The 19,334-nt window shown below is 42.9% G+C and overlaps 1 protein-coding gene across 2 annotated transcripts in view; it reads left to right on the forward strand.

The window, feature by feature from the left end:
• The first annotated feature begins 354 nt into the window (after positions 1–354).
• CAPN13 (calpain 13) overlaps positions 355–19,334 on the forward strand; it is a 49,791-nt gene continuing 30,811 nt past the window's right edge. Inside the window, exons 1-4 of one of the 2 annotated variants that reach the window (XM_085325786.1) lie at positions 355–381; positions 8,684–8,932; positions 17,862–17,931; positions 18,800–18,918. In XM_085325786.1, the coding sequence (XP_085181912.1) occupies positions 355–381; positions 8,684–8,932; positions 17,862–17,931; positions 18,800–18,918 (465 nt within the window). Of the gene's footprint in view, positions 382–8,683; positions 8,933–17,861; positions 17,932–18,799; positions 18,919–19,334 lie in introns of those variants that run through there. The other variant, XM_085325787.1, reaches the window with a different exon arrangement.

The following is a 19,334-nucleotide window of genomic DNA, read 5'->3' on the forward strand; positions in this document are numbered from 1 at the left end:
AGACTTGGGAGAGGTCTGAGAACTGCAAATGTTTCCAGTAAACTACCCGTGAATGATATGTGGGTCATAAATTCATTATTAAAGGTTCTGAAAAATCTGAGAAATGATTCTGAAAAACAAACAAGGGTGAGAGTTGCAAACTCTTCACTCAAGCCAAAAGCAGAACAAAAAAGTGTGGAATAAATTATTTTGTGCCAACAGAGCTCTAACAAGTGCTGGATGCAGAAGTGCTGAACAAGGACAAATAGACTGATGAAAGCAAGAACTTTAATTTTGGTATTCCTTCTGCAGAGGCCTGGCTGTACTGGAGTCCCCATTGCCATGTTTCACTGAAACGATCTTTAATGCCTACATATGAAGAGGAAGACAAGGGACACCAAGGTGAGAAGAGCAAGGTTACCAAAGTGCTCCTTCATAGCCCTGGTTACTAAACATTTACTAGCAAAGTTTGGTAAAGCAAACAGTAGTGCCGTGACCTCATTTGTTGAAGGATAATGTCATGACAGCTCTCTTAAAAAAAAAAAATGAGTATTACTGATATTGATGTAATGGGCTATTTTCATGGAAAGTTTCAATGCTACATTCCACAGAGCCAAACTAAGCTTTCAGTTTTGTGGACAGTTCAATACATGGTACTTTCATATTCTGTTCCTGTCACAGATGAGCCTGTCACCACGCTATCACAGTTCCTCACTCAAGAGAAAAAACAAAGTCCAAAATTTTCTACAAAACCAAGTTATGAAAAATAATGTCAGGTTGAATGTAGTGAGCTATCGCAATAACATTTGGAATCATTTTTTTTTCCACATTGCAGCAYATGAAATCTTTTGGATAACACAGAGAGTATCCAGAAGTGATGTTTTTTTTTTTCTTAAGCAAAAAAACCTGAGACCATTCCAAAAYCAAAATGGAATATAGTGACAATTTTGAAATATATTGTGTCTTTCTTGTAGTGAAAATTCATTGCTAGTGGCTTTCAAGTTTGATGCACTTGCATTTTCTGAAGCAAAAATATTCCACTGGAAAATTTCTAACCAAATCTAGTGCTAATATGAGTGTTGTTTTAGGAATCTGAATTGTAGTTCTGAAGCCAGTGGATATTTCTCCTAAAATCATGGCCCTAAACAGGTATATAATTTTCATACCAAATCTCCCTCTCTCTCAAGTGGCAGTGGGATCTAGCTGTGTAGATTCATTATGTATTGTTAAGCAGCTGCCACATTTCACTTCAGAAGCAGTTGTACTTCATTTATGAGCAAAGTGATTCATATGTGAATATAGGCAAGTGATGAAGCCCTGGGTTAGTCTGTACCAAGGGGCAACTTGTGGACAAAGGCTGGGTAAAAACAGATATGGAAGTAGGACTTTGGTATTTGCCTGATAATTTATACACCCATAAAAGCTTGTGCTTTAGAATGGCAGGTCCTGCCAGAAATGTGAGTTCATAAAATTAGAGCAAATGAGGTAGTGACTTGTTTTTGAATAAGATTATTCATAGCCTTCCTGCATCTTGACTGAGAGAGGCAAATAAATGGTAACAGGTGACTGGTACGGAAAATTATGAATGAGTAAATGAAATAGTTTTTCCATTAGCCTCAGAATACAAAAAAGTAGTGGGATACCCAGTCATAGTGACTGCAGCAAATGTGAAGGTTATTGAAAGAAGATTCCTCCTTTACACAAAAAGCAGTTGTGTTCACTTCCCTGGAGAAATTCCCAGTCTGTTTCTCTTATTTACTATAGTGTAAATTAGGACTATCTTTGCTAGTAGAATTGGATCTTTATAAAGTTAGAAGCAGCAAAAAGAAGACATGCATACGTATGTGTGAAATTTTGCAAAAGACAACAATACATCAGCACATAAGCTCTGTGTGTGGAGTGACGAGAATTGCCTTTCTTAATATAAAGCTTCCAGGATTAACTGAGCAAAGTTACGCTATTCTCTTTCCTCCTCGGAAAGATGACATAAAACTTGCTGCTTTAGAGACCCTYGAACAGCAGTCTGCCCTCTGAACAGCTGATGGGAGTCAGGAAGATAAATATATTTCTTTTAAAATCTCTTTTAAAAGAAGCTCTGGTTTTTGTGGTCTACTCTTATTCAGTGGAGGAGTGGAATAAGGGTGGATTAAATCCCCAAATATATTAAATTCTGTAGTGCCAGTTGAGACCTTGAAAGTCATACTAACTTCACAGAAAACAAGGGTTCCCAGCAGGTCTTGATATTTGCCCTTTGGTGTCAGTGCGMGTTAGACAGGAGGAGGAACTGCACAGCTGCTGTTGCTCGTAAGCGTGAGGGCTCTCTTATTTATGTGTTTAACAGCCCTGAGGTGGTATTTGACACTGTAGAGGTAGTTCTGGGTTTCCAGTGATCTCTCAGCATCTTTTTCTCATGAGTGAATTAAGCTGCATAGTTACCCCAAAGGTAGATTCGTGTCCCTGCTCTGCAAAAGCAAAGCTTGAGTCAGAGTGATGTTGCATCCACCAGAGTCTCGCAGGATACCGTGAGTAGAAAACAACCCTATTCTGCCAATGCACAGCTTTGTGCTTTTCAGTCAAACATCCCTCCTCTCTTGTGGGATTCCACAAACACTTAGGAGAGCAAGTAATCCAAAGGCTCATTACCATGCATAAATCCCTCTGCCTTCTGGGTTTCATTCTCTGGAGCCACTGTGAAAATGGACACATCAATACAGCCTTCTGCAGAAAAGCTGACAATCACGAAATGGTGTCATGCTGCAATAACTGAAATCCCCTGCCAGGTTGGTGATGGTGCTTTCTAATCAACTTTTCAAGGAATATTTCTTAAATCATGTTAATCCACCATTTAAGCAGAGATATCAGTTCCAGACAATGAATCACCATGCCTTAAGGGGAATATACCTGCCATTTCCCCAGAGAGGAGGCGATTAACAGCACGCGTGCTGTCAGATGAGCTAGCAGCACTGGCGTTTATCACCCCAGAGCTCCTCTCCTGCAATGAAGGAAATCTTTACTCCCTGCTTCTGGTGCAATCAGCTTTTATTTATGTAACAGTAGTGGAAAACAACTCTTAAAGGAAAACTGCACCTGTTTTGCTCTCTGGGGCAGGTTTTGCTGTAATTTATGCAGATGCATTCCCCACTGGAATTTGCTAAAGATTGAGTTCTCCTGTGGAAGTGAGAACCCCGAAATGTGAACAAGCAAGATAYAGTGCACAGCTTTTAAAGATTCAGGTCTGGAGTCCCACAGACCTGAATAAAACACTGAAGAAGAAGCTGAATTGTCTTTTTCATGAACATTTCTATGTTCTCATTTCCCCAGGCTCCTGGGGACCAACTACTATGGAAAGTGCTAGCATCACACCTCAGAGAAATTGTAATTAAAGTAAGAAATCTCATTCCAGAGAAATTTCTCGGCCCAGGTGCTGCAGCTGTTTTGGGTAAGGAAAGAAGTAGACTTTRGTTCTATCTTCTGTGTTAAGCCCCAAGCTAAATTTCTGAGAAGGGACTTTAGGTGGTCATTGAGTCCTACCCATATTCACATCAGGGCTTCAGAGTTAGGCGAGGTGCTCATGGCATTGTCCATCTGAATGTCTCCAAGGGTGGAAATGCTGCTACCTCCCAGAGCCAAACTACCCTGAAGAAATTGTTTCCTTCTGACCACCTGGAATTTGGTTCACTGTCACTTGTACCTGTTGCCTCTTGCCCTTTTGCTGTGTACCTTTGAGAAGAGTCTGGCTCCAACTTCTCTATAACTGTTTTTAGGTAGTGGAAGACTGTAATTAGACTCCATTCTCCAGGCTGAACAGAGCAGTTCTCTCAGCCTCTCCTCTTATGTCATATGCTCCAGATTCACTCCAGATTCATTGAGGAGCCTCAAACTGGACAGCATACGGCCTCAGGAACTTGCTGCACATCATTCCCCTGGCAGCTGGACCTGTTTAGGCTGTCTCAGTTTGGCCTCCCAGAAATGAAACAACCTTCTCCCTACACCATTGCTAGGTACTTGACTTTGGGCTTTAGGATAATGTGGTCCAGTTCCTAATCATATGGATAACCSTTATCTCCTCAGCCAGTCCTACCTACCCAAGTGAGTAAACTGATATAGAATTCAAGTTCTGGTATTAGAGTGTAGTGTAAATACTAACAAGTGTTGGCCTAAAAGTATTTGCTTCTTATACTGCTGCAGAAAGAATGATACGCAGCTCTGATATTGTTTATTTCATGGTGAGTATTGCCAGCTTGTGCATATGTATATATGCTGTAGTAGCTGCATGAAACAACAATGACAAAGTCATATTGTTTGTTTTTTGGCCTTGAACTTGAATTCAACCTGATTACGTTTATTAAAGGAGGAGCAAAAGCTGCTCTATAAAGTAACACAGGATAATGCTATCACGTCTGTCAGTCTGTTGGTTTTGGCTGGATAGTTCCACCGGAGGTGCTGCAGGTAAAATATCACTTTGCTGTTTTACTTAGTACACGGTAAAGTAGGCAAAATACAAGTAATAGTGCTGGAAAAGTACCATGGACACACTGAGAGGAATCTGTCTTGAGGAGATAGAATAAAGTATAGTTTACCATCCTTAATGTTACTGGGAGGGAAAGAAAAGAGGAATCTGCCATCCTAAAAAGAGCCTTGCAGTAAAATGGTAAGTTGTCAGAAATAATTGGATCAAGTTGGAGTGGAGATTCTGGAGGAGGACTCTATAGTTACTATATTCTGCTGTTAAATGAGGCAAAGAAGGGTAGCTGGAACAATCCTATGCTATGTATGAAAATGAAGGGGAAATTGTCTTAATAGCCAGAAAGAAGAACTTTGTAGACGATTTGGAGCAGAAGGTCATATTAGATGCCACTGGAAACATAACCGCTCATAGAGCTGTTGAAGCGCTTGGCTTTGGTTTTGATTTTCTGAGGTGCTCAAGGCTTTCATGCATTGTATGTTTAGGGCATCCGAGTTGTTTCCTGCTCTGCTGCTGYTTGCCCACATTGTTGCTGTGGGGCAGTTACTGAAACACGGCTGTCTCATTTGTTTTTTCTTATTTAAAAACTCAAAGCCTTTTCATGATAAGAGCATTCTGAAWCTGACTCCTCAAAGTTCATATAATGCTCCAAAAGTGTAAATGACAGGGTCTTAGAGGGAATGAGGGCTTGCATTACTGTAGCCTGTATTGAATATTGTGGATGAAATTAACAGTACATTGATATTTTAAAGTGTTTGAGAGGGAAGAGAGTAAGGAGGGCTGCTGTGCTTCTGGAGTTCTTTATAGTGTCTGAGGCAAGTTCAAATGTTCTTCCTAAAGTGCAGCTGAGCCTACGTATATTGGAAATATTTTGAAAAAATGGTTGAGTGGAAAAGAAGGTGGACAGCTGAACAACGAAACAGTCAGTGTTTCTAGTTGTCTAATTTCCAGCCTAATATTCAGTGCAAAATAGCAGAAGATGCCACTGGAGTGGAAAAGAAGGTGGACAGCTGAACAACGAAACAGTCAGTGTTTCTAGTTGTCTAATTTCCAGTCTAATATTCAGTGCAAAATAGCAGAAGATGCCACTGAAGGAAATGATCTGTATGCTCTGACATAAATCTTTATGTGAAGTATGATTAGCTTCCAGTAGTATTTGCCTTCATTGAGTACCTGACTATASTGGTGGCTTGACATCCTTTGTGAATGAGTGGTGGAGGGAAATGGGGAGCACCCTTCACCTGTGGATTTTAAGCTGTTTGTGACTACAGAAAATTCTGGGTTCCTAAGCTAGTTTTTGTGGTGGTCACCAACCTTTCAACTCCCATATCCTCAGATACTCAGCCTTCCTGTCTGTCCCTTCCAGCTGTCACATCTGACCTCTTTTCTTCTTCTCCTTGTGGCTTTTTTGTTGACCCACTTCCCTATCTCACCCTTTGCTGTTTGACCATTCTTCAGAGACTGATAACCTGTGGTCTACTGAGAAGGAAGAGAGGGACTGGAAAAYATGAAGAGGGAAGTAGATGCATGCTTGGGCATGATTCATGTCTGCATTTCAGATAAGGAAATACCTTGGAGAAGCTCCCAGTATTAAGTAAATGTATCTTTAACRCCTTCTGAATAAAAATTTCCCTTCTTAGGAAAAGGGTACCAGTCTCTCTGGTTTTGCCAGTGTTTGGCAATTTGTCTGAACRAGCTTTTCCAAGTGTTTGAAATCCCCCCACCTCCCCCATGTCCTGTGTCAGGGAGCAGCCCAAGGGCAGTACCTCTGAGACCCAATACATTATAACTTTGTCACTTGAAGCACGCTTTCTTCCTCAGAGTTCAGTAACTGTAACTTYCTGAATCAGGAAGGCAGTATTTTGCCTTACCAGATGTTGCGATCTTTGCTGTTGCTGATGCATCCATCAGAGCAAAACAGAAGAGAGCCATGGCCAGCATTCAGGATGCTGCTCCAAAAGGAGAGGGCATGTAGACTGTGCTGGGTCCAGCACACAGTGAGCGGGGTGAACTTGTTGTGCCCCGCTCTGTGGGCTTGGTGGCTGCAGATGGAGATAGAGCTTGCGTATCCGTGCATGTGTGCACCTAGACACAGCGCCTGCAATGCTGATGAAGTTATTCTTGAAGGGAAAAGTAGTTAAGTGTATTATTTTCTTCACTCTGGTTGCTAAATTATTCTGGATATGTTAAACAACGTAATTAAGCACACGCACACACACGCTAAAAACTCTTGCTCTCTGTCAGAAGAGAAGGAACGCGAGTCAGCCCCAGCCTTCAAGCTCTGTTAGTTTTAATTTGAGTTCTGGAATTAGTAATCAGTTTTGCTGGAACATTGTTGCAGGAAATAGATCTTAGCATGCATGGGGCCTGGGCACAGTTTCAAATGAGTATTTGTTAAGAAGAAGCCATTCCCTTGTCATGTTATGGTACATTACATAAGATTTATTTCTATTGTATTAAAAAATGCAAGCCCAAAGGGAATGTTCTCTATTCTTGTTGGCTGAGGGTTAYTTCTGATTTTTCACGGGGGTTTTTAATTAAAATAGTAAGACACAAAACTCCTTGTTTTTCTAGGCTATTATTACARGTCCTGAGAGGACAGTGCCAAAAGGCCAAGTGACTTCAAGCACCAGAAAAGGCGATGACTAAGTAAAAAGTGGGGGATCTGTATCACAACTTCAGTAAGGCCCTTTTTGTAAAGAAAGGGACAAGACTGGAATTAAAGGTCAGGACAGTTGGCTTTTTCTTTYTGAGAAGGATGTACCCAGAGAAGTGTGTAACTTTGCATGGCCAAATGTTCTGGAGGAACCAGGAGGCAGGACAGGTAGAACAACCTCTGTTGGTACTTCTCTGAATTATGAAATCCTTAACAGTGTTTTAGCTTGAAGGACAATCCCCAGGAGATGGAGCACACGTGTGCATCTGACTGTTGATCCATGCAGCTCTGGGAAGGGCACAAGATGAGTGCTTGTCGAAACCTGTATTTTGTACAGACAGAACAAATTGCTCTTTAAAAAGCCTGGCTCCACTGCCCCTTGAATATGCATGTCTTTTTTGTCTGTCCCTACCTGTGCCTTTCTCTCACTCCTGTCCCCAAAGCTCTCTCATCCCACAGGCTAGTGTCTCCACTTGAAATGTATTGCCTCCCTTGGAAAGAAGGGAGATCTTTTATGGCAAGAGTCCTGCTGTGGTCTTTAGTGACTGTAAAGGAACAAAATCCACAACAGGAGATGTTATCACTCAGATTTTTTTCCTACCTGTGCCAGTAGCTGTGTTAGTAGGTCTGACCAGACCAGAGTTTTACTGTGTGTATGTGAAATGTTCATTTTTCCTAAGTGAGTCACCTCTTGCCTTTAAACAAAGAAACACATCTAACAAAGGCGGGACCAAACATTCTCCAGACTGGAACTCCTACAGACACCAGACAGTATCTCCCCAGTTTAGATATGAATCTAGAATTTGAGTCTGTTTAAATACTGGTCCCAGCAGGAACTGCTGAGTCCAAAAAGCCCAGACCCTGGAGTGCATTCACATCAGCCAACAGTAAGCGTCAGATGCAGGTCTGGATGTCACAGCTTGGTCCCATCTCAGCACTGTAGCTCCTAGTGAGTCTGGTCCAGCATCTGTGGAGGCTGGTAGGAGCCCACATACGAATCCATCTGGGCCTTTYGAGCAGGTCCAGAGGAGAGGCAACAGCAGGCTAGTCTCTGCCTTGTGCATTTCTCTTGTAGGGAGTGACTGACAAGTGCTCGCTTGTTGCCTGGGCAAACAGAATAAGGTAAATAACTCCAAAGATGCCCTAGGCACAAGTGCAGTCCATGGGCAGAAGAGTTATCAGTATGTGTAGGCAGCCTGCTTGCTGGTACCGTCTTCCTTTCCTCCCTTGGGTCTGCAGCTCCTGCTCCATCCTGCAGCTCATCCTCTTTTACATTGCATATGTCCCTCAACAGCAGCGTGGTGTCTCACTAACAGCTTTGTTCTCTCTGTCCTCAGGGAAGACTCAAAATTCAATTTGTAGCAGTGACAGCACTGGTTTAAGATAAACCAGTTGGGATTTGACTACCTCATTTTCCCCAGGCATTTCCAGCTAATAAGGATTTTGTCACTGTGACTGGCCTCAGCCTTGCATGCTGCCACTGCAGAACCTGCTTGGAGAGGCGTCCACTTGCCCTGTGTGCTCCCAGGGTGCTGCCTCAGAGCTGGTAATTAACAGCAGTCTCTGTCTTTTCTCCTTTGCAGGAAAGGGGCACAATGCTCTCCCCCAACTCTTCTAGGAGGTTAGGGCAAGACTGGAAAACAGTGGGGACAGCTGGAAGCCTCCAGAGCCTGAAGAAATTTAATAATCAAGACTTTAGCCACCTGCGAGCCTCATGTCTGAGCCAAGGCCTGCTATTTGAGGATGACACCTTCCCAGCTCATGTCAGCTCCATTGGTCCCAACTTGCTCCCAGAGGACAAACTGTGGCTTATACARTGGAAGAGGCCAACTGTGAGTTATGCCAGCTGTGGGGTTTCAAAGTGCTGCCTCTGAAGGGGGGTGGTGACTTCTAGGGTGTAAAAGCTTTCACCTCTAGGGATGGGGCCTGGATTAAAATACAGAAGTGGAGCTTAAGCACCTGGAAGCATGATGCTGCAAGGAGGGATGCTCACAGAGACACGTGGAGGGAAGAAAATCTCCTTACAACACCTCCCTCTGTGTGTGCCCTGTGGCTTCCTCTTTGCAGGCCRGTGCAGGAGGGAGGTTGGTACTGTAAAATGCCTCAGCAGGCAGTGAGGTTTGCAAGCAGCCTATGGGAGAAGGCTGACATTGTATGCCCTAATCTCTTGGGCAGAAGCTAACCAAACTCCAAACCTTTGCAGAGCCTATTTATTCCAAGTTCTCCCCACATCCTGAGACTCACAAACTGCCCGCTTTAGTCAATTCCCTGTCTCTGCTCTGTTCTGAAAATGAACACATTCCTCAGTTTAAGTTTGCCTGAAGTAAGCAGTGACCTAAATTAACTGCCGAAGTTTTCATTCTTGCTTTTGGTAAACATGTAGATTCTGACCTTCCACTTTTGCAGCACATGTGGTTTCACCCATGGCTGTCGGTCTATATGAGTTTTCACTGGCTGTGAYTGATGCACTCTCTTTTATTGGATGTAGACAGCCTGCTGGTCTGTCAACTCCTGAGTCTGTCAGTTCAACTAAAGCTCCAGGGCCAAGGTCTAGCTACAGCTCCACTGAGTCGTGGGCTCAGAATCTCTGGATAAGGCAGGCAGCTGTGTTCGATCCTTCTCCAGCACTCTGACCTAGTCTTCTATGCATTTAGWTTCCCTTGTATCCCATCTGAGTTCATCCCACAGAAGTATGAAAGAACCTCTGTTGCTGGGAGGGGGTCTCAGACGTTCACCACCTCTGGATTTGTCCCACCGAACTGGTGATACTAGGAATAAATCCAGCTTGCTATGCACTTCTGCCATGCCAATTGCAGGATTGCCCTTACAATCTGTTTTTGAGGGGTTTGTCTAGCTAGGCTAAAAGATACCTGTAATTTCCCTAGGGTAGACTGTTTCATACCAGAGTAAGTCTTCCAGAAAGTGACTGAAGTTACATCTTGCCTACAGAGTGTGACCAATTTAACCTATGTCCCCATTTTTCTCATCCAACACCACTAGCTCCCTCTGACATTAAAAAATTGGCTAGAAATGTACCTGTGACAGAAATGGCAACTTGGTCCTGTTAATCTCTGAGCCTCTACCTTCTGAGTCATGTAATATCTAGTTATTCAAGTGACAGATAGCAATTACAACTGCTGTCATTTTTCCGGATCCAATATAGCAGTTGGGCAACATGCCGTTTCTATTTTACCTTGTACATTGTCAAGAGAATTGCCAATTACGTTCAGAGTTTGGAGTCTTCATATGCGGCAGTAATGTATAAAGCAGAAAGAAAACAGCTTGATTTTCAGACAGCAGTACTCAGTGGTGACAGTTAGAAACAACTTGTTTTGACTTATAAAGTGAGCCGATTTGATATGGAAGTCCCTGAAAAGGGAAACACATCAGGAGCACCAAGATAACATTTTAAATGTCGCTCTTCCTAATTTCATAGTATTGTGCAGTCATTACAATTTCCCATTATGCGTGAACTGCTACCGGCCATGTTTTTACCCTAGGCCTTCATTCTATGTCCATTGAAACACACAAGCAGTTTGTAACTGAGATTTTGCATGTGGTACTTCAGGCATTGCTAGAGGTGGGGCTGAAAGTACCAAATACRGCAAGAGCTTTGTAGGAAAACTAGTTATGTGATCCTGCAATTAAAGATTGTATTGTAAGAGCTCTGCAATTCACTGGTCTTTTAATTCACCCATAATTTTGAAAAATGGAAGAGAAATACTATTTTAGACTAAACAGAAATGTTTTTATCACTGTTTTTTTAAAAAGTCAGAGGGAAATTCTACTTGAAAAATTGTCAGATTTTAAAAAATCAGATGTTCCTTTGAGAAATGTTCAGAATAAACTCGTTCATTTTTTGGTGCTTTTCCTTCATGCAAGAAATGGAATAGAACAGAGGAAGCCACAAAATGTTCTGGTCATGCTGAATCTCCACTTTTTATCAATGAATATTTTCACTATTGCACTCTGTTCTAATCATAATGCATAATATCATGCAGATGTAGAAAAAAACTGAATTAGTGTGGTCCAGATAATGTGAATTGTGAATGGTGCTAAATTCTGAATGTTTGACCTTGTAACGTTAGTTATCTTTCAAACTACATATGTTTGTGTGGAGAGCTTTGCGGCGGAGGTAGCCCTCCCACCACTACTGAGATAGATACGATGCCCATTGCACCCTCCAGTAAGGAGAGTTCTGATCTGTGGAGTTCATGGTTTAAAATGTAAAAATGGGCAATGGGTAAAGTTGCTGAAGGCATTTCTTGGGGATATGCAGCTGTTCAGAGAAAGAGGCAAGAATCAAAGCAGGGTCTCCCAGAGCACAGCCTCCTGCTCCTGCAGCTGCTTGCCATCGGGCTCTTGGAGAGCCTGGTGTTACCTTGACACTGTAACCAGAATCAGACTTGTTGCCTAAGCTGCTGTAGCATTTTTCTAAAGGTGATCTCTGCCTCAAGAAACAATTTTTGAAGCAGATACTTGTGCTAGCAGGTGCCTTCCTCCACACACAGCCCCATAGTTTGCAACAAGGGTCTTTGTGGAGTGAGGTCCTGCCAGGCAAGAGCTGGTGTATTTGTCTCATGTAGCTAGTGTCGTGAGAAGAGAAGACTAGGGTCTAAAAGAAGTCTCTCGGACAGAGGCTACAGGAGACTGCTTAAATGTGAACATAAGCAAAGAGTATGACCTGTACCCCCAGCCGAGACTCAGGGAATTGTGCTACTGCAGTGAGCAGCTAAAAAGTGTTGGGCAAAATGATACGGTCTGAGACAATGCTTGTTTGCTGGGAAAATTGATTAATTATTTGATTCAGTGGTTGTGCAAAAGGATTTGCTCACATTTTTTCTCTCCTCTTCTGCCTCTTCTCAGTGCAAGTTTCACCTTATTTCCAGAACAATATGTCTATCATGGAAAAAGACAACTTTTATTAAGGAAAGAAATCAGGTGATGGTTTGAAGTTAACCTAAAAACTTAGCTCTAATAGTGTAGATGAAAAATCTATGAAAAAAGAAAGGGAAAAGTGGATTGTCATGTGAACATCTTTAAACAAGTTACAGGAACTGTGCAGTGATGACAAATGGTGTYGCCCTGCACTACCGGAAATTCTGTCACTCTATAGGGCCATTTTCTCATAAGAGGCAAAGCCACTTTCCAGCCATTAATGGTGGAAATTCACAGCTTTAATATTTCAGAGTACCCATAAGGGTACAGAAGCTGTTCGGTATTTGTCCTTGACAAAAATCAAAAGCAATTTACCTTAGCGAGTGTGTGTGTGCATGCACGCACAATTAGTGTAATTGAATGAGAGCCGCTTTTCCAGCCTGCCATTGCTTCCACCTTTGCCTACTCAGCTGATTGAATCTGACCTCAACTTCAGAGTTAATATMTCTGGGCCAAGGAAGCTGCAGTGCATCACCATTTATTATATCTGCCTCTCTGCATGGGCTTTAGACTTAGCGAGGTTTATTTACATGAGATCTCCATGTTCTGCTGCTTTAGGAAAGGACACATTGCGAAGGGAATGTACACACCCCTGTTTGAGGGAAATGTGGCACCTGGGATCTCCTGCTGACTCCCACACTTCTCCATTTGTCAGGCTGCCTGGTCACGTAGCAGGGTTATATCGCTCTGTTGGGACATGAGGGAATGGCTGGTAACACTGTGCCACTTTGGAAACTTTAGCTAGCACCAAATAGTGTGACTGGGAAGAACAGTAAATTCTTACTGAGCCTTAGCTTAGGTCCCTCCAAGCAGCAAGGCTGAACAGGTAATAGTCTCATGTGCTGTGTAGTCCACAGCACTGGCTACCTGCTTGTCTACATACAGGGGTAAAATTAACAAACTAACACTATCTCAGTCTCTGCTGTGTTGCCTGGAGGGTTCCTCGTTTGGGGGACGTGGAAGGAAGCTGTGTGGAGGGACATTGTCCATAAGGCAAGACTCGAAAATTTCAGGGCAGATGCTATAATCTACCAGCACTTCTAACATGGGCAGTGCTGAAGGATCCTGGCTTTGAGGTGCTCAGGATCTTGCTGGGCTGTAAGAGCGATCCACACAGCCCTAGAAGAGGTCCCTGTGTCATATAGGTAGATACCTCAGCAGAGCACACAATTCCTGCTCAGAGGACACTCTCAGTTCGTGTCAAGCTAGAGATTAGAAGTGGCAATTTCCAGTGCCTTGTTTTCCCTTTGATTCCCTGAACCAAATTAGCCTGGCAAAGAAAATTGTTAAGAGAAATAGTGAGAGACTAAAAAGACCACTCTGAATTGAAGTCCAACAAAGCTGATGCATCACTGCCGTCGACCTCTCATTGTTAGTTATGTCTTTTATTGACCTCCTTGCTTAAGATATAGGAGTATGATCTGTGAGCACAGTTTCCACTGCCAACACAAGCACAGATTTCAAGACTTCTAAAGAAGTAGTCTCTGACAGGCTCAAGGTAGCTCTGTGTTTACCTTTTTTGATGCAATTTTCTTTGTGTTTTAGCGCTGAACCACACTAAACAAAAGGGGATTGCCAGTGAAATCTGAGCTGGCTTTCTCTTCTTGTGTTTTTTTGGACAGTAGTTCCTTCTCCAGCAGAACTTTACTTTCATACTCATGGGCAACTCACACCTCCATTGTAGGAGAGAGAGAGAGCAGAGGAGGGGTCTTTTATTATTTTTTGTTGTTATTTTTTGTTTGATTATTTTTGAAGGAACTGAGGCATTTGCTGTTTCGCGAATAGGATATTGGGAACCCAGCTATTCTGCTACAAAGCAAGAAATTGACTCCTGGTGGTGCAAGCAAACCCTTCAAGCTCAGCCTGGTTTTTCCATTTTAATGAAATGTCAAAGAAAAGTCACAGAATCACAGAATGGTTGAGGTTGGAAGGGGCCTCTGGAGATCATCTAGTCCAATCTCCTGCTCAAGCAGGGTCACCTAGAGCATAAAGCAGAATATGAGTAAAAAATAAGATTAGGCAGAGCCAAGGGAGTGATTCCCACAAGTGCTATTAAACATAAAAATGCAAAGAAAGCCTCCAGCCTACAAAGTMCTTTAGACACCAAACGAGTGAAGGTGGGAGGAGGTATGTGAGAGAGATGTTAGCTTCTACTTGTTCTGTTCTTCTGCTCCTTCACCACACTGCCAAAGACAAGGTACAGGAATAACTAGACCTTTAGTCTGACCCTGTGTGGCTGCTCCTTTGTTCTGTCTTCCCTAGTTACTCCAAGAGGCCTATTTCTGTGTTAATTATTCTGTGGAGGTTTCTTGTTTTACAGCAGGTATGACATCATTGGCTTGCCTGATGTTTTCTCTGCTTACTACTAGACAATGCTGTTAGCTCTGGGAACTGCAGTATCACATTCGCTTCTTAATCCAGAGCAACACTATTAAAGGCACAGCAATCACTCTGAATTAAGATTTGTCCCATTGAGAACAGAGCTTGGCTTTCAGCCAGCAGTAACCTTTTTGCTATTTTAATTGGTGTGCCACTGAGTAGGTATCTGTATGGCTCATGCCTACAGGATGTGTTGGGAAGGTGGGGCTGGAGTATAAGGCAGTAACACAAGCACAGTCAAAAGGAAAGACATGGAGCTATGAGAGGAGCTGATGGGAATAGAAGTAAGGCTGTAATTTTATTGTAGAGTTGCACTGATCTGATAGGGCGCTAGCTCTGCAAAGAGTCTTCTGCCTCTTAACCCTTGCTGCCCTTGTACTTTCACACAGGATTGTGCAATAGGCTGGATCAGTGAGGAAACAGTGGGAAAGAAGCCAAAGGCAGACCACTCTATTGAGCAGCAACCTGCAAGCAGACCAGTTTATGCTGTCCATGAAATTTTATCCCAGGCCTTCAATTTTTCACAAAGATCTTTGATCCACTTAGTCTAATGCTTATATCTGTATGAGACTTACATCTATACCACTCACCCCAAACTTCTTCTCAGTGTTTGCTGAGGACTTGCTTTTCCTTAAAGAAGACAAGCAATTATAAAAAGAAAATGAGAGATAAAAGCATAAAAATGGGGCTCTCTCCTTCCACTTCTCAAATGAATCCTCCATCCTGACCTTTGGATAAGCAATGCTTCCGTGGTAAGACCATTCACTAGAGGATGGACTGATCTGTTTTGAAAGTTTTTGCTTTTATTTTGAATACATAATGAAGTTTTCACTGGGCCAAGGAAAAACAAATGATGATAGGTTAGTCCTAGAGGGATGTGTTTAGGCAGAGAAGGGACTTACAACCCATACGACTGCCTTAATCACTGGCCTCTTAAATATTCTGAGAAAAGACTATGTGGCTCTTTGGATGCCCTCTTTTTTTCCTCCCTCTAAAAAAATTGAAAAGTCTTGGGAAAATATCCACAAAGCCTCATTATAATGAAACAGAGCACTCTTTCTGGAAAGACCTAGAACTACATCTGTAGCTTCTGTAGTTGTTATGCAGTTTGAGTGCTCGTGAATTGTGAGGCCTGAACATTTTGTTTGGGAGTAGCTATGTACTTTGCTATGTTCTAATAATAGACAATAGTTTCTGTTGTTTTATGGCTGCTGTATTCTTGCCTTTGAAGGAAGATGAGCTAGTTGGAGTCTTCCTTCCTTCCTTCCTTCCTTCCAGTTGAGAAGGTCCAGATTTCCAAAGCACTGTACCCATCACAGGTATGTCCCCACTAATTTTTCAGAAACCCTCTGCACTTCCTTTGGGCTCTATATCACATCCTTGAAGAGAATGTGTTTTCCACCATTGACTTAAGGGGATGTTAGATCAAACTGTCCTTGAACTCTTCTGAATACCTGGTCTTGCAATTTACCACCACTGCCCCTCCTGCCTTTGATTCTACTTCTGTTTGTCTCCTGTCCTTGATTCAGACCTATTTGCTTCCCAATAGCTCCACTGAAAGAGTCTGCTGCCRACACAGACCACCCTTTTGAAGCAAGCTGATGCTGGCTATTTCTCTTGAGCCTACAGAGCTAATTGCAGAAACACAAGTCATATTATCATTGCCATTTCTTTCCTGCCATTTCTGACTGCAGCGCACAAAGCAATGAAAGCTGCTGCCRTTTCAACCAGAAATACTTGTTTCAAGTGACCTTGGGATCTTACYTTGTGTTTGCCACAGGGTTTCTGCAGAGGGACAGATGCTGAGCAGGGGGACATAGGCSAAGCTCAGAGCCTTGTTGTGCAAGTGATTCTCTCCTGCTTATGAGAGGCTTTGAACAGGCCCAGATGAGAGAGGCAAATTGATGACGGGGAAACAGAGGCACAGAAAAGAGAAATCTGAGGCCGATGTGGAGGGACAAGGAGATTGGCTGACAGCTATTGCTCCTCTGTATGGTGACCAACCACTGCAGCTGGTAACCACAGGTCTGCTCCCACCCAATGGGAGCAAGACCCTTCATCACAAGTTCCCAAAGTACCAGGGCACACACGCATGACTACGCGAAAGCCACATGCAGGCTTTCTGTTAAGGAAGATGCCTACCCAGGCTGTTCTTCTCTGGCATCAGCTCTGCTGCAGGAGCATGATCCAGACACTAGCCTAAAAGGGCCGCCTTGCATTGCACCTTCTGCTTCTGGAGGAGGTTCTTACAGGTGTTTGATCACTGCAAAGCTATTTCAGAAAACTGTTTTCCTAATGCTGAGCTCATGCAACTGTGTGAGTCACATTGTGTGCTGGTCTCATGTTTGTGCAGTGTATCAGATCAGTTGGGGAGAAGAAATGCCAGGACCTGCTTAAGAAAGAGCTGCTGTATTATTTTCTTATTCAGATGTTTTTTCTCCCTCTTATCTCTTCATTTCCTTAAATGTGCAATGGCTTTYCTATTTAGGGCTGATTTCTCTTTCAAAATAGATCCTCAGCCAAGGAGAGGCATGCCAAGAGTTACTCACAGGGGATGCTCAGACCCTTCAGACCTGAACACTCAGGTATCCCAGGCCAATAGCTGATGCACGGAGAATGGCTTGAGTTTCTGTGTGCAAGGCCAAGCTTTGATGTGTTTCCTCCTTCATTGCCCAAGCAAGATTCTCTGAATGCAAGGAAAATTCTCCCTGAATTAAAAATAAAGTCAGCCGGGGCTGTGGGATTTTGCAGCCAGAGATTAAGCCTCCTTTCTCTAGCTTCCTCACCAAAAGAGATGAAAAGCAGCCCAGGCATATCTGTTTTAGCTGTGCATGAAGCACAAAAGAAAAGACTCAGAGAGCAAAACATTCACAGACCCAGTGCTAAGCTGAAGCACAATACCTGCTCCACTTTCTTCAGAAAGCTCTCTGTGTCTCTGCCCTCCTGTCACCCAGGAAGCTGCATGTTTTGGCAGCCTTGCTCAGAGCYGCTGCTGAAAGGTGTCAGTAGCATTAGAGAAACACAAATGAAAACCCAGTGAGTACCCAGCGCAAGTTCCCATCCCTCAGAATAGTTGAACAGACTAAAGAAGAGGTGCCTGAGTATCTCCTCTCACTTCATTGCTGGAGGTACCAAAGTATGAGGGCTCAAGAGAAATGGTTTTCCTCAGGAAAAAAAAGGATTAAAAGGTGACAGTAGCACCACTAATAACCATAGGGTGTCTTCCAGTTTCAGGGCATTGCAATAACCTTAATTAATTGTGACAGTGGCTGACCTTCTGTGTGCCCACATAAAGCAGAATTYATGACTTTTTGCAGCTTATCCATCAGGATCTGCAAACACCAGGGGCAACTCATCAGTGAGGCAAACAATATGCATGGGCAGGAACATGTTGCTTGTAAGTGTTGGGCATTCACAATACTCTTTGCATTTTCTTTCTTTCAGGAGCTTCAGAGAAATCCTCATCTGATCATGGATGGAGTTAGCAGATTTGATATTATGCAAGGAGAAATAGGTACAGTCATATTCTTGTTTTGGAAACCAGCATAGAGCAATGACCTGTGGTTTCTTTGCTATGTCCTGAGTGCTTAGTGGAAGGTTGTGGACAATGTGGCTGCAGTAAATAAGCAATTAGTGCAGGTCACTCCAGACCTAACAAGTCCATACAGAATTTATTGYAGATGTTTAACAAGATTTCCAAATTCAGCAGCTCTAATCCCTGTTGCTTTAGTTATATAGCACCTGCCCTGTCTGTGTATAAAGATAAGCAAAGAAAGAGAGGCCCAGCTAAGACTAAGCAGAAGGTCACACAGGGTCAAATGAAGTTCTAGGGTAAGCAGGCACAGCTACAACATGTGCAAGACTGAATTTTGTCTTTTCATCCTATTGTCTCCGTCTGTTCACTCTCAGTATTTTCTTTCAAAACTTTTCACTTTTATGGATGTTTCTGTCCATTTTCTCTGATACTTACACCTAATATCTGTCTGCTTCCTGTACTGTTTCCCATAAGTGTGCTTGTCTCTGGGAGTAGCTCTKCTCCAACAGTTCATTGTCTTTCCATTTCTCACCCCAATGAGAGGTTTGTGAAACTTCTTTCTAAACCTTCAAGCCTCAGCATGACCATGTGTGGTTGGAGGAGCATAAAAGCAAAAGTGGATAATGATGTGGCAAAACAGTTCCCTAGGGACATTGCTGCTGAATATTGGGTGGTGGTTCARTGTTTCAGTGGGAGAGAAAGGAGGACAGAAGAAAGCTGTTTTCTTCTAACAGTTCCTCTTAGATGTCTTAGGTGTTGAAAACATGTCTCCTAAAAAGTTATTAATGGACCGTGGCAGTGGCAGTGAATAACTCACTGAATGTATTTGATTCTTCTCTCCCTTGAGGTGACTGCTGGATGCTGGCTGCCCTGGGCTCCYTGACACTGCAGAAGCGATTTTTGGAAAATGTTTTACCAAAGGATCAAGGATTCCGGGATGATTATGCTGGAATTTTTCATTTCCGGGTATGTATTCTGTGCTGTAGTGGGACTACTTTGACTTTGCTGGATGGATTACACAGAGGGTCCAAACTGCAGTCTCAGATGTCAACAGCTTTCAATGTTTTGTTTCTTCAGTGCTGACTCCCAGCTCAGAATTTTGTGAACTCYAGATCTGATAATGGGCCCCTGTGTTCCAGGCATAGCCAAACTTTAGGAAATTCGAAGCCCTTCTCCCAAAGTTATAATTTATGCCCAGCTCCAGAGGTACAGATGCTAGCTATTCAGATGGATTTGTGTCCATATGCATTTCAGATGGCTTTCTGACACCTGTTTTAACTTGGACTGTTTGTGTTTGAGTTCTWTATCTATTTGGACTAATTGTCTATTTCTCTATATGCTTTACTTTCCACTTTCAACTGGAAGAACTTGCTTGAAATTAC

Source organism: Rhea americana, unplaced genomic scaffold (genome assembly GCF_003343005.1).
Source record: "Rhea americana isolate MKP2758 unplaced genomic scaffold, rheAme1 scaffold_123, whole genome shotgun sequence".
Lineage (NCBI taxonomy): Eukaryota > Metazoa > Chordata > Aves > Rheiformes > Rheidae > Rhea > Rhea americana.